The sequence below is a fragment of the Oncorhynchus keta genome, chromosome 23 (assembly GCF_023373465.1).
Source record: "Oncorhynchus keta strain PuntledgeMale-10-30-2019 chromosome 23, Oket_V2, whole genome shotgun sequence".
NCBI lineage: Eukaryota > Metazoa > Chordata > Actinopteri > Salmoniformes > Salmonidae > Oncorhynchus > Oncorhynchus keta.
In genome coordinates, this window is record NC_068443.1 from 12,020,981 (window position 1) to 12,036,373 (window position 15,393).

The 15,393-nt window shown below is 50.7% G+C and overlaps 1 protein-coding gene across 2 annotated transcripts in view; it reads right to left on the reverse strand.

The window, feature by feature from the left end:
• Nucleotides 1-605: 605 nt before the first annotated feature.
• The window catches only part of slc25a42 (solute carrier family 25 member 42), a 35,593-nt gene continuing 20,805 nt past the window's right edge, over nucleotides 606-15,393 (reverse strand). For both annotated transcript variants that reach the window (XM_052476365.1, XM_052476364.1), the window contains 3 exons: nucleotides 11,442-11,558; nucleotides 8,306-8,457; nucleotides 606-2,253 (listed from right to left, as the gene is read on the reverse strand). In XM_052476365.1, coding sequence (XP_052332325.1) covers nucleotides 1,928-2,253; nucleotides 8,306-8,457; nucleotides 11,442-11,558 — 595 coding nt within the window. In that variant the 3' untranslated portion in view covers nucleotides 606-1,927. The remainder of the gene's footprint in view (nucleotides 2,254-8,305; nucleotides 8,458-11,441; nucleotides 11,559-15,393) is intronic.

Below are 15,393 nucleotides of genomic sequence, written 5' to 3' on the forward strand. Positions count from 1 at the left end.
ATCCAGGTACTGGAGGGTCCCTGTGGAATAGCGCTCCCCAATCCAGGTACTGGAGGGTCCCTGTGGAATAGCGCTCCCCAATCCAGGTACTGGAGGGTCCCTGTGGAATAGCGCTCCCCAATCCAGGTACTGGAGGGTCCCTGTGGAATAGCGCTCCCCAATCCAGGTACTGCAGGGGCACTGTGCAAGCTGGCTGTCACTCAAACAGGTCTCTGAGTGGACTACTAGGAGGCATGTGCTTTATCATAACTTGCACTGAATGATATCCCCTGAACGTTATGAGGTGCGTTTCTTTTAATAATAGTGCTGCAACAACTAATAAGATGCAGATGTCTATCTGGATAAATCATATTTCTGAACAGTAATGATAGCCAGCACGCATAGTGGTCCTATAGAAGCAGAATCAGGGAGCAAACATCTCCCCCAGCTCTACGTCGAACCCTGCCCCACGTCACCCTCTCCCAGCACCACGCCACCCTCTCCCGGCACCACGTCACCCTCTCCCAGCACCATGTCACCCCTCCCTCTCCCGGCACCACGCACCCCCTCCCCCGCGTTACCCCTCTCGTCTCCCAGCACCATGTCACCCCCCCCGCGTTACCCCTCTCCTCTCCCGGCACCACATCACCCCCCTCATTTTCTACAGGTTAGTAGATTAGTGAAAAAACAGCTGTGTATTGTCACTCACTGTATTCATTGTACCCCCTTCTGTCCTCAGAACAGACTCAGTTTGTCGAGGCAAGGACTCTACAAGGTGTCGAAAGCGTTCCAAAGGGATGATGGCCAATGTTGATTCCAATGCTTCCCACAGTTGTCAAGTTGTCAGGATGTCTTTTTGGGTGGTGGACCGTTCTTGATACACAGGAAACTGTTGAGTGTGAAAAACCCAACAGCGCTGCAGTTCTTGACACAAACCGGTGGACCTGGCACCTATAACCATACCCTGTTCAAAGGCACTTAAATATTTTGTCTTGTCCATTCACCATCTGAATGGCACACATACACAATCCACAGCTCAATTGTCTCAAGGCTTAAAAATCATTCTTTAACCTGTCTCCTCCCCTTCATCTACACTGATTGAAGTGGAAATAACAGGTGACATCAATAAGGGATCATAACCTTCACCTGGATTCACCTGGTCAGTCTATGTTATGGACATGTTTTGTACAATATGTATATTTCTTGTGAGAACTTCACTGTACCAAAACAAAAGAGATATTAATATCAATCTTCTCTAGTCATAAATCATATTATTAATTACAATGCACGTCTTGTATATGCTTTGGTATAACTCATTTAACAAAAATCATCAACCAACCAAAACAAAATCTCATGGGGGCACATTGTCGTTTGATAAAAGTCAAATCCAACTCATGTGGAAGGAGATAAGACAGGAACAACTCATCTGATCCAGACTATTGGAAGGTCCCCTATTCAAGTAGAGACGCAAGGCAAGGGAGACACCCGGAAGGTGTGCGTTGTCACACACACACACACACACACACACACACACACACACACACACACACACACACACACACACACACACACACACACACACACGTGTATTTTGTGTGAAAATTACACACATGAAATAACTGAACCTATTGCACCTGAACACAACGTACAGGACCATAGTGTGTATATTATGACCCACCAAATGTACCTCATGAGACTTCATGCCTCCATGTACATACACAAAGATGAAGACATTCATTTCACACACTGTGTGTGTCCACTGTGCTGACCTGGATCACTCAATCACACATTCCCCAATCCGTTATGCCTTGACCCTAGAAAACGACAATGTTTGTTTTCTCATCCTGGCCTTCACGTCGTTTGTGCCGAGGTTCTCATAGAGCGACTGTCCTGCTATTATCTATGGTCCTCATTCCCCTCCATCCCTCCACCAGTGTCTCCCTACTGGTTACCTGCTATTATACCTCAGCTGGTACAACTTCTTCAGAAGGATCTGTGTCATGTCAAAGGTGGTGAAGCTGATGCCCACAGCGATGGGCCCTTTGACCCAGTTCATACTGAGGCCCTTGTAGAGTCCACGCACCACGCCCTCCTCTGCCACGATGTCTCGCATGGTACCCAGGATGGTGCCGTAGGTGTGCCCAGTCACGCCCGCCGTCTGCATGCGCCGCCGCACCACATCCAGCGGGTAGGAGGCCGATTGGCCCAGGAGACCTGCGCATGCCCCGAACACCAACCTCTCGTACGAGTAGGGCTGGGGGCGACCGCTCCGCTCTGGAGAGGGTGAGGGAGGGGGAGGGGTGAGGGAGATGGAGGGGGAGGGGGTGAGGGAGAGGAGGGAGGGAGGAGGGGGGTGAGGGAGATGGAGGGAGGGAGGGGGGGGGTGAGGGAGATGGAGGGAGGGAGGGGGTGAGGGAGGGATGGAGGGAGGGAGGGGTGAGGGAGATGGAGGGAGGGGAGGGGGTGAGGGAGATGGAGGGAGGGAGGGGGGAGAGGGAGATGGAGGGAGGGGGTGAGGGAGGGAGGTGAGAGGAGATGGAGGGAGGATGGAGGGGGGGGTGAGAGGTGGAGGGAGGGAGGGGGTGAGAGGTGGAGGGAGGGAGGGGTGAGAGGGGGAGGGAGAGAGGGGGTGAGAGGTGGAGGGAGGGGAGGGGTGAGGGAGGGGGGTGAGGGAGGGAGGGAGGGGGGGTGAGAGAGGGAGGGGGTGGTGGTGAGGGAGATGGAGGGAGGGGGTGAGGGAGATGGAGGGAGGAGAGGGGGTGAGGGAGATGGAGGGAGGGAGGGAGGGGGAGAGAGATGGAGGGGGATGAGGGGGAGAGGGGGTGAGAGGTGGGAGGGAGGGAGGGAGGGAGGGAGGGAGGGAGGGAGGGGGGTGAGGGAGGGAGGGAGGGGGTGAGGAGATGGAGGGAGGGGGTGAGAGAGGGGGGGGAGGGGTGAGAGAGATGGAGGGAGGGGGTGAGAGAGATGGAGGGAGGGGGGGGTGAGGGAGATGGAGGGATGGGGGGGGTGAGAGAGATGGAGGGAGGGGGTGGAGGGTGAGAGAGTGAGGGAGATGGAGGGAGGGGGGTGAGGGGGGAGGGTGAGGGAGATGGAGGGAGGGAGGGGGTGAGGGAGATGGAGGGAGGGGGTGAGAGAGATGGAGGGAGGGGGTGAGGGAGAGATGGAGGGAGGGGGTGAGGGAGAGATGGAGGGGAGGGGGTGAGGGGTGAGGGAGATGGAGGGAGGGGGTGAGGGGGTGGAGGGGGGGTGAGATGGAGGGAGGGGGTGAGGGGGTGAGGGGAGGGGGTGAGATGGAGGGAGGGAGGGGGGAGGGGGTGAGGGAGATGGAGGATGAGGGAGGGGTGAGGGAGATGGAGGGAGGATGGAGGGAGGAGAGTGAGAGAGATGGAGGGAGATGGAGGGAGGGAGGGGGTGAGAGGGAGGGAGGGGGTGGAGGGAGGGAGGGGAGGGAGGGGGGGGTGAGGGAGGGGAGGGGGGGTGAGGGGAGGGAGGGAGGGAGGGAGGAGGGTGAGGGGGTGAGGGGAGGAGAGGGAGGGAGGGAAGGAGGGTGAGAGATGGAGGGTGAGAGGGGAGGGAGGGGGTGAGAGGTGGAGGGGGGAGGAGAGGGGGTGAGAGGTGGAGGGAGGGTGAGGGAGGGGGTGAGGGAGGGAGGGAGGGGGGAGAGGGAGGGAGGGAGGGGGTGAGGGAGATGGAGGGAGGGGGTGAGAGAGATGGAGGGAGGGGGTGAGAGAGATGGAGGGAGGGGGTGAGAGAGATGGAGGGAGGGGGGGGGATGAGAGGGTGAGAGAGATGGAGGGAGGGAGGGAGGGAGGGAGGGAGGGGGTGAGAGAGATGAGAGAGAGAGAGAGATGGAGGGAGAGAGGGTGGAGAGAGAGAGATGGAGGGGGGAGGGGGTGAGAGAGATGGAGGGTGGGGGGGAGAGAGAGAGGAGGGGGGGGTGAGAGAGATGGAGGGAGAGGGAGAGATGGAGGGTGGGGGTGAGAGAGATGGAGGGGGGGTGGGGAGAGAGAGATGGAGGGAGGGGGGAGGGGAGGTGAGAGAGATGGAGGGAGGGGGAGATGAGAGAGATGGAGGGAGGGGGAGGGAGGGGGTGAGAGAGATGGAGGGAGGGGGGTGAGAGAGATGGAGGGAGGGAGAGGGGAGAGATGAGAGAGATGGAGGGTGAGATGGAGGAGAGAGAGTGAGAGAGATGGAGGGAGAGAGAGTGAGAGGAGGGAGATGGAGGGAGAGAGAGTGGAGAGAGATGGAGGGAGAGAGAGTGAGAGAGAAGGAGGGGGTGGTGGTGAGAGAGATGGAGGGAGGGGGGTGAGAGAGATGGAGGGAGGGAGGGGGTGGAGGGAGAGATGGAGGGAGATGGAGGGGGGGGTGAGAGAGATGGAGGGAGAGAGAGTGAGAGAGATGGAGGGTGAGAGAGTGAGAGAGAAGGAGGGTGAGAGATGGAGGGTGAGAGAGAAGGAGGGTGAGAGATGGAGGGTGAGAGAGATGGAGGGTGAGAGAGATGGAGGGTGAGTGAGTGAGGGAGGGAGAGAGAGTGAGGGAGAGAGAGTGAGTGAGGGAGAGAGAGTGAGTGAGTGAGGGGAGGGAGAGAGAGATGGAGAGAGTGAGAGAGATGGAGGGAGAGAGAGTGAGAGAGATGGAGGGAGGGAGAGAGAGATGGAGGGAGAGAGAGTGAGAGAGGAGGGAGAGAGAGAGAGAGAGAAGGAGGGATGGAGGGTGAGAGAGTGAGAGAGATGGAGGGTGAGAGAGATGGAGGGGAGAGAGAGATGGAGGGAGAGAGAGGAGGGTGAGGAGGGGGAGGGAGAGAGAGTGAGGGAGAGATGGAGGGAGAGAGAGTGAGTGAGAGAGATGGAGAGGGATGGAGGGAGAGAGAGTGAGAGAGATGGAGGGAGGAGAGAGGGGAGGGAGGGAGGGAGGGAGATGGAGGGAGATGGAGGGAGGGGGTGAGAGAGATGGAGGGAGGGGGTGAGAGAGATGGAGGGAGGGGTGAGAGAGATGGAGGGAGGGGGTGAGAGAGATGGAGGGAGGGAGTGAGAGAGATGGCGGGAGAGGGGAGAGAGAGAGATGGAGAGAGAGAGATGGAGGGAGGGGGGTGAGAGAGATGGAGAGGGAGGGAGGGGGTGAGAGAGATGGAGGGGGAGGGGTGAGAGAGATGGAGGGAGGGAGGGGGGGTGAGAGAGATGGAGGGAGAGAGGGGGTGAGAGAGAGATGGAGGGAGGTGAGAGAGATGGAGGGGAGAGAGAGAGAGATGGAGGGGTGGGGTGAGAGAGATGGAGGGTGAGGGGGAGGGGTGAGAGAGATGGAGGGAGGGGGGTGAGAGAGATGGGGAGGGAGGGGGTGAGAGAGAGAGGAGGGAGGGGGTGAGAGAGATGGAGGGAGGGAGGGGAGGGAGAGAGATGGAGGGAGAGAGAGAGAGAGATGGAGGGTGAGAGAGGAGATGGAGGGAGGAGAGAGTGAGAGAGATGGAGGGAGAGAGATGGAGGGAGGGGTGAGAGAGATGGAGGGAGAGAGAGTGAGAGATGGAGGGAGGAGAGAGAGATGAGAGGGGGTGAGATGGATGGAGGAGAGAGAGATGAGAGAGATGGAGGAGAGAGAGATGAGAGAGAGAGATGGAGGGAGAGAGAGATGGAGATGGAGGATGGAGGGAGAGAGAGAGAGAAGGGGGGAGAGAGAGAGAGGAGGGAGGGGTGAGGAGGGAGGGGGGGAGAGAGAGAGGGAGGGAGGAGAGAGAGAGATAGAGGGAGAGAGAGAGAGATGGAGGGGGGAGAGAGGAGAGAGATGGAGGGTGAGAGAGATGGAGGGTGAGAGAGATGGAGGGAGAGAGAGTGAGTGAGGGAGAGAGAGATGGAGAAGAGGGAGAGAGAGTGAGAAGGAGGGAGAGAGAGAGAGAGATGGAGGAGGGTGAGAGAGTGAGAGAGATGGAGGGTGAGAGAGATGGAGGGTGAGAGAGAGAGAGAGGAGAGAGAGAGAGGAGGAGTGAGGGAGAGAGAGAGAGGAGAGAGATTGAGGGGTGAGAGAGAGAGAGATGGAGGGAGAGAGAGTGAGAGAGATGGAGGGAGAGAGAGTGAGAGAGATGGAGGGTGAGAGAGATGAGAGAGATGGAGGGAGAGAGAGAGAGAGATGGAGGGAGAGAGAGAGAGAGAGATGGAGGGAGAGGAGGGAGTGAGAGAGATGGAGGGAGAGAGAGATGAGAGAGATGGAGGGAGAGAGAGAGAGAGAGAGAGGGAGGGAGAGAGAGAGAGAGAGAAGGAGGGAGAGAGAGAGAGAGGAGGAGGGAGAGAGAGAGAGAGAGGAGGAGGGAGGGAGGGGGTGAGAGAGATGGAGGGAGAGAGAGAGAGAGATAGAGGGTGAGAGAGAGAGAGATGGAGGGTGAGAGAGAAGGAGGGTGAGAGAGTGAGAGAGAGGGAGGGTGAGAGAGAGGGAGGGTGAGAGAGATGGAGGGTGAGAGAGAGGGAGGGTGAGAGAGTGAGAGAGAGGGAGGGAAGAGAGTGAGGGAGAGAGAGAGGAGAGAGAGAGAGAGAGAGAGAGGATGGAGAGAGAGAGAGAGAGAGATGGAGGGAGAGAGTGAGAGAGATGGAGGGAGAGAGAGAGATGAGAGAGATGGAGGGAGAGAGAGAGATGAGAGAGAGAGAGAGGAGTGAGGGAGGAGGTGAGAGAGAGGAGTGAGTGAGGTGAGAGAGATGAGGGTGAGAGTGGAGGGTGAGTGAGAGGAGAGGGAGAGAGATGGAGGGAGAGAGAGAGAGAGATGGAGAGATGGAGAGGGAGAGAGAGAGATGGAGGGAGAGAGAGAGAGAGATGGAGGGAGAGGGGTGAGAGAGATGGAGGGAGAGGAGAGAGAGATGGAGGGGATGAGAGAGAGATGGAGGGGGTGAGAGAGATGGAGGGGGTGAGAGAGAGATGGAGGGGATGGGAGAGAGATGGAGGGAGGGAGGGTGAGAGAGATGGAGGGAGGGAGGGGGTGAGAGAGATGGAGGGAGGGAGGGGTGAGAGAGATGGAGGGAGGGGGGGTGAGAGAGATGGAGGGAGGGGGGGGGAGAGAGAGATGGAGGGAGGGAGGGGGTGAGAGAGATGGAGGGAGATGGAGGGGGGTGAGAGAGATGGAGGGAGAGAGAGTGAGAGAGATGGAGGGAGAGAGAGTGAGAGAGATGGAGGGAGAGAGAGTGAGAGAGATGGAGGGAGAGAGAGTGAGAGAGATGGAGGGAGAGAGAGTGAGAGAGATGGAGGGAGAGAGAGTGAGAGAGATGGAGGGAGAGAGAGTGAGAGAGATGGAGGGAGAGAGAGTGAGAGAGATGGAGGGAGAGAGAGTGAGAGAGATGGAGGGAGAGAGAGTGAGAGAGAGATGGAGGGAGTGAGAGTGAGTGAGAGAGAGAGAGACAGGGATGGTTGGGACAGGGTTCATGTCAGTGGGAAACCTTATATTTACATATAGCCAGGCACTGTATTGCTGATAGACTAGACATACAGACTGGACAGATTAGATACAGACTAGACAGAGAGACAGACTAGACAGAGAGACAGACTAGACAGAGAGACAGACTAGACAGAGAGACAGACTAGACAGAGAGACAGACTAGACAGACTAGACACAGACTAGACACAGACAGACTAGACACAGACAGACAGACTAGACAGACAGACAGACTGGGACAGACAGACAGAGATAGACAGACAGACAGACTAGACAGGCAGACAGACTAGACAGAGACAGACTAGACACAGACAGACTTAGACACAGACAGACTAGACACAGACAGACTAGACTAGACACAGACAGACTAGACACAGACAGACTAGACAGAGAGACAGACTAGACAGAGAGACAGACTAGACAGAGAGACAGACTAGACACAGACAGACTAGACACAGACAGACTAGACACAGACAGACTAGACACAGACAGACTAGACACAGACAGACTAGACACAGACAGACTAGACACAGACAGACTAGACACAGACAGACTAGACACAGACAGACTAGACACAGACCAGACATAGAGAGACATACTGGACAGAGGCAGACTAGACAGATTATATAGACTGGACAGAGAATAGACAGAGAGACAGACAATAGACAGACTAGACAGATTAGATAGAGACTAGACAGAGAGATAGACAATAGACAGAGAGACAGACTTGGCAGATTATATACAGACTAGACAGAGAGAGACAGACTGGACAAAGGCAGACGAGACAGATTATATAGACTGGACACAGACTAGACAGAGACAGACTAGACAGATTAGATAGAGACTCACGGAGAGATAGACAATAGACAGAGAGACAGACTAGACAGAGAAACAGACACGACAGCTGAGACACTGCAGTACCTGCATGCATTTTCTTGAGAGTCTCGTAGGTGAAGAAGCTGAGCCCAGCGTAGGGCACCACACCCAGTATGGTGGGGGTGAAACCACGATACAGTGTCTTCAAACCCTCCTCACGAGAGATACGCACAAACACATGGATTATGTTACTGTACCTGAGGGGAGAAGAGAGATGGAATGTAAAGTGCGAGTTATTCGCAGCACCACAAACAGTCTGTGTGTGTGTGTGTGTGTGTATACAGTGCATTCGGAAAGTATTCAGACCCCTTGACTTCTTCCACATTTTGTTACATTTCAACCTTATTCTAAAATGGATTAAATCATTTTTCCCACTCATCAATCTACACACCATATCCCATAATGACAAAGCAAAAACAGGTTTAGAATCTTTTGTAAATCTATTCAAATTAAAAAAACTGAAATATCACATTTACATAAGTATTCAGATCCTTTACTCTGTACTGTGTTGAAATACATTTGGCAGCGATTACAGCCTTGTGTCTTTTTGTGGGTTTGACGCTACAAGCTGGGCACGCCTGTATTTAGGGAGTTTCTCACATTCCTCTCTGCAGATCCTCTCAAGCTCTATCAGGTTGGATAGGGAGCATCGCTGCACAGCTATTTTCAGGTGTCTCAGGAGATGTTCGATCAGGTTCAGGTCCAGGCTCTGGCTGGGCCACTCAAGGACATTCAGAGAGTTGTCCTGAAATCACTCCTGCATAGTCCTGGCTGTGTGCTTAGGGTTGTTGTCCTGTTCAAAGGTAAACCTTCGCCCCCCGGTCTGAGGTCCTGAGCGCTCTGGAGCAGGTTTTCACTAAGGATCTCTCTGTACTTTGCTCCGTTCATCTTTCTCTCGATCCTGACAAATCTCCCAGTCATCAAACGGGCAAAGCATCAATACAGGATTAAGATCGAATCGTACTACACCGGCTCCGAAACTCGTTGGATGTGGCAGGGCTTACAAACTGTTACAGACTACAAAAGGGAAGCACAGCCGTGAGCTGCCCAGTGACACAAACCTGCCAGACGAGCTAAATAACTTCTATGCTCGTTTCGAGGCAAGTAACACTGAAACATGCATGAGCATCAGCTGTTCCAGATGAATGTGTGATCACACTCTCCACAGCTGATGTGAGTAAGACCTTTAAACAGGTCAACGTTCACAAGGCCGCAGGGCCAGACGGATTACCAGGACGTGTACTCCGAGCATGACTGTCCAACTGGCAAGTGTCTAAACTGACATTTTCAACCTCTCCCTGTCTGAGTCTGTAATACCAACATGTTTCAAACAGACCACCATAGTCCCTGCGCCAAAAAACACTAAGGTAACCTGCCTAAATGACTACAAACCCGTAGCAATGCTTTGAAAGGCTGGTCATGACTCACATCAACACCATTATCCCAGAAACCCTAGACCCACTCCAATTTGCATACCGTCCCAACAGATCCACAGATGATGCAATCTCTATTCCACTCCATACTGCCTTTTCACACCTGGACAAAAGGAACACCTATGTGAGAATGCTATTCATTGACCACAACTCCGCGTTCAACACCATAGTGCCCTGAAAGCTCATCACTAAGCTAAGGACCCTGGGACTAAACCCCTCCCTCTGCAACCTAGGACTTCCTGATGCCCCCCCCCAACCAGGTGGTAAGGGTAGGTAACAACACATCCGCCACGCTGATCCTTAACACGGGGGCCCCTCAGGGGTAAGTGCTCAGTCCCCTCCTGTACTCCCTGTTCACTCATGACTGCACGGCCAGGCACAACTCCAACACCATCATTTAATGATGACAACAATGGTAGTAGGCCTGATCACCGACAACAATGAGACAGCCTATAGGGAGGAGGTCAGAGACCTGACCGTGTGGTGCAAGGACAAAAACCTCTCCCTCAACGTGATCAAGACAAAGGAGATGATTGTGGACTAGAGGAAGAGGACCGAGCACGCACCCATTCTTATCAACGGGGCTGTAGTGGAGCAGGTTGAGAGCTTCAAGTTCCTTGGTGACCACATCAAACCACATCAAACAAACAAACTAACATGGTCCTAGCACACCAAGACTGTCCTGAAGAGGGCACAACAACGCCTATTCCCCCTGGCATGGGTCCTCAGATGCTCAAATAGTATTACAGCTGCACCATCAAGAGCATCCTGAAAGGTTGCATCCCTGCCTGGTATGGCAACTGCTCGGCCTCCGACCGCAGGGCACTATAGAGGGTAGTGCGTACGGCCCAGTACATTACACACCCCCCCACCCTCTTCTTCGCTGCTGCTACTCTCTGTTATTATCTATGCAGTCACTTTAATAACTCTACTTACATGTACATATTACATCAATTACCTCAACACACATTGACTCTGTACCAGTACCCCCTGAATATTGCTCAGACATTGTCATTTACTACTGCTCTTTAATTATTTGTTAATCTTCTGTCTTACATTTTTTTTTTGGGGGGGGGTTTCTTAAAACTGCATTGGTAGTGAAGGGCTTGTAAGTAAGCATTTCACTGTAAGGTCTACACCTGTTGTACTCGGCGCATGTTACAAATAACATTTGATTTGAGTCCCTGCCGCTGAAAAACATCCCCACAGCATGATGCTGCAACCACCATGCTTCACCGTAAGGATGGTGCCAGATTTCCTCCAGACGTGACGCATTCAGGCCAAAGCGTGGTGCCTTGTAGCAAACTCCAAGCAGGCTGTCATGTGCCTTTTACTGAGGAGTGGCTTCCGTCTGGCCACTCTACCATAAAGGCCTGATAGGTGGAGTGCTGCAGAGATGGTTGTCCTTCTGGAAGGTTCTCCCATATCCACAGAGGAACTCTGGAGCTCCGTCAGAGTGACCATCAGGTTCTTCGTTCTCATAGCAAAGGGTCTAAATACTAATGTAAAAAAAAGGTATTTATGTTGGTCATTTTTAATAAATGTGCGAAAATGTCTAAAAACCTGTTTTCGCTTTGTCATTATGTGGCATTGTGTGTAAACTGATGAGGAAAACAAAATATTTTAAACATTTTAGAATTATCCTGCAACGTAACAAAATGTGGAAAAGGGGAAGGGGTCTGAATACTTTCCGAATGTACTGTGTGTGAGAGTGTGTGTGTTCTCAGAGGTAGGGGTAGTTGTCTTACATCTCCTTGGGCGTGACAGCCATCCTGGCTCGCACCATGTCCAGAGGGTAGGTGAGCATGGCAGCTGTGGTACCAGCCATAGAACCCGCCAGTAACCTTGGCACCGGCGGCAGGGCTCTGGAACACAGTACACAGGATACATAAGGGCCTGATTTGAATATCTTTGAATACCTATGCTCTGATCCAGGCTTGAGAAACCTGGAAAAAAACTGCAGACAATAGGCAGAGTTGCCAAGAAAAAGTCATATCTCAGACTGGCCAATAAAAAGACTAGATTAAGATGGGCAAAATAACACAGACCCTGGACCAAGGAACTCTGCCTAGAAGGCCAGCATCCCGGAGTCACCTCTTCACTGTTGATGTTGATACTGGTGTTTTGCGCATACTATTTAATGAAGCTGCCAGTTGAGGACTTGTGAGGCGTCTAGTGTGTCTTGTTTCTCAAACTAGACACACTAGACGCCTCACAAGTCCTCAACTGGCAGCTTCATTAAATAGTATGCGCAAAACACCAAAACACCCTGTCCTTGTCCTCTTGCTCAGTTGTGAACAGGGGCCTCCCACTTTCTATTCTGGTTAGAGCCAGTTTGCGCTGTTCTGTGAAGGGAGTAGAACCCAGCGTTGTACGAGATCTTCAGTTTCTTGGCAATTTCTCGCATGGAATAGCCTTCATTTCAAGAATAGACTGAAAAAGAATAGACTGACGAGTTTCAAAAGAAAATGTCTTTGTTCTAGCCATTTTGAGCCTGTAATCGAACCCACAAATGCAGATGCTATAGATACTCAACTATTCTAAAGAAGGCCAGTTTTATTGCTTCTTTAAAATCAGAACAACAGTTTTTAGCTGTGCTAACATAATTGCAAAAGGTTTTTCTAATTATCAATTAGCCTTTTAAAATGATAAACTTGGATTAGCTAACACAACATGCCATTAGAACACAGGAGTGATGGTTGCTGGTAATGGGCCTCTACGCCTACGTAGATATTCCATCCAAAATCAGCCATTTCCAGCTACAATAGTCATTTACAACATTAACAATGTCTACACTGTATTTCTGATCAATTTGATGTTATTTTAATGGACAAAAAAAGGGCATTTCTTTCAAAAACAAGGACATTTCTGAGTGAGCCCAAACTTTTGAAAAGTAGTTTAGTTACGAATGTTAAATCAGTACGGCTGGTCTAAATGGATAGGCACTTTTCATTAATCTAGTAAACCCATAATTCACATCGCTTCTGATCTCACTCATCAGCCTATGAGCAAGGCAATTCCACCACGGTTGCTGATTAACCTGTTGGCTCAATCGCGAATAATCATTATCCTTTCTTTCAACCAATGGGCATGACTCTTGAGTTGAGATATAAATACTCCTCCTACCTTGTGTCTCCAACTTGTTGTTTTAGCAACAGTCTTCCAACAACCTTCCACCACCACCAACATAATAATCTTAAGGCTCGTCATTGGAACTCCTTTCCCCAGCACGGGAGTTTCGATGCCTGCTGCCCAGCTTTGGGCAACCTATCATCAGCATCTGGCTCTGAGGAGCATTGCTCGGAGACGAGGCCTAACCAAAACTATTCAATAAAATGTCTTATTATATTCAGTCTCGGTTATCATTCAGTTAAGCCTGTACTCGATTGAAGTTTTTAAAAGGGTCAATCGGTGATTGCGTCATTAATTATGACTTTAAAATGGTCTACACACGCCCACCCATTAATTCTTGAAGAATATAACTTACATAATAAATGCCTAATGAGCTTTTGTCTAATTGTCCAATTGTCATACCCAATCAGAACCCAAAATATTTGTATTTATTTTATTTAACCAGGAAGGGCTCATTAAGATTTGAAATCTCATTTTCAAGAGCGTCCTGGTCAAGATAGGCAGCACCAAGTCATTAACAATTAGACAGACAACATGACAAACAACAAGTAATCTAGGAAAAACCATAGAAATCACAGGAGTATAACAAAATCATAAAACAGCTAATTAAAAAGATTGACAGGTCAAGGAATAGCCTCAAAATCCTTCAATGATTTAAAAACACCAATCGGGACAAGGAAGAGTCTTGGTGGTTCCAAACTTCTTCCATTTAAGAATGATGGAGGCCACTGTATTCTTGGGGACCTTCAATGGTGCAGAATTTTTTGGTACCCTTCCCCAGATATGTGCCTCAACACAATCCTGTCTCGGAGCTCTACGGACAATTCCTTCGACCTCAAGGCTTGGTTTTTACTCTGACATGAACTGTCAACTGTGGGACCTTATATAGACAGGTGTGTGCCTTTCCAAATCATGTCCAATCAATTGAATTTACCACAGGTGGGGATCCAATAAAGTTGAAACATCTCAAGGATGATCAATGGAAACAGGATGCACCTGAGCTTAATTTCAAGCCAAGGCTCTGAATACTTATGTAAATAAGATAAGTATTTGATTTTTAATATATTTTGCAAAATGGGGGGAGTCATTATGGAGTATTGTGTACAGATTGATGATAATTATAAGTTTAAACATTCATTTTAGAATAAGGCTGTAATGTAACAAAATGTGGGGAAAAAGTGAAGGGGTCTTAATACTTTCCGAATGCACTGTATCTAGCTGGCTAGCTCGAGACTTGTGATCTTCAGCAGTGTGACACAGTTAACAATTAACGTTAACCATGTTAGCATTACATTGCTCCTGCTAGTAGCCTTTTCGCTCTGGGAGACCTGTACACAATGGATACACCAATGTGTACCGGCCTCCCAAAGTAAAGAGGCTATCCTGTTAGCTGATGTTACCAATAATTGTTTTTCCTGTCAGCGAACACGTCTAGGTCTAGTTCCTAAAAGTTATAACGTTAGCTACCTAGCCAGTTATTTAGCTGGCTATTCATGACTACATCTGGCTATACAGTCGTGGCCAAAAGTTTTGAGAATTACACAAATCTTAATTTCCACAAAGTTCGCTGCTTCAGTGTCTTTAGATATTTTTGTCAGATGTTACTATGGAATACTGAAGTATAATTACAAGCATTTCATAAGTGAAAGGCTTTTATTGACAATTGCATGAAGTTGATGCAAAGAGTCAATATTTGCAGTGTTGTCCCTTCTTTTTCAAGACCTCTGCAATCTGCCCTGGCACGCTGTAAATGAACTTCTGGGCCACATCCTGACTGATGGCAGCCTATTAGTGCTCCATCATGCTGGAAAAGGCGTTGTTCATCACCAAACTGTTCCTGGATGGTTGGGAGAAGTTGCTCTAGGAGGATGTGTTGGTACCATTCTTTATTCATGGCTGTGTTCTTAGGCAGTATTGTGAGTGAGCCCACTCCCTTGGCTGAGAAGCAACCCCACACATGAATAGTCTCAGGATGCTTTACTGTTGGCATGACACAGGACTGATGGTAGTGCTCACCTTGTCTTCTCCGGACAAGCTTTTTTCCGGATGCCCCAAACAATCGGAAAGGTGATTCATCAGAGAAAATGACTTTACCCCAGTCCTCAGCAGTCCAATCCCTGTACCTTTTGTAGAATATCAGTCTGTCCCTGATGTTATTCCTGGAGAGAAGTGGCTTCTTTGCTGCCCTTCTTGACACCAGGCCATCCTCCAAAAGTCTTTACCTCACTGTGCACGCAGATGTACTCACACCTGCCTGCTGACATTCCTGAGCAAGCTCTGTACTGGTGGTGCCCCGATCCCGCAGTGGAATCAACTTTAGGAGATGGTCCTGGTGCTTGCTGGACTTTCTTGGGCGCCCTGAAGCCTTCTTCACAACAATTTAACTGCTCTCCTTGAAGTTCTTGACGATCCGATAAATGGTTGATTTAGGTGCAATCTTACTGGCAGCAACATCCTTGCCTGTGAAGCCCTTTTTGTGCAAAGCAATGATGACAGCACGTGTTTCCTTGCAGGTAACCATGGCTGACAAAGGAAGAACAATGATTCCAAGCACCACCCTCCTTTTGA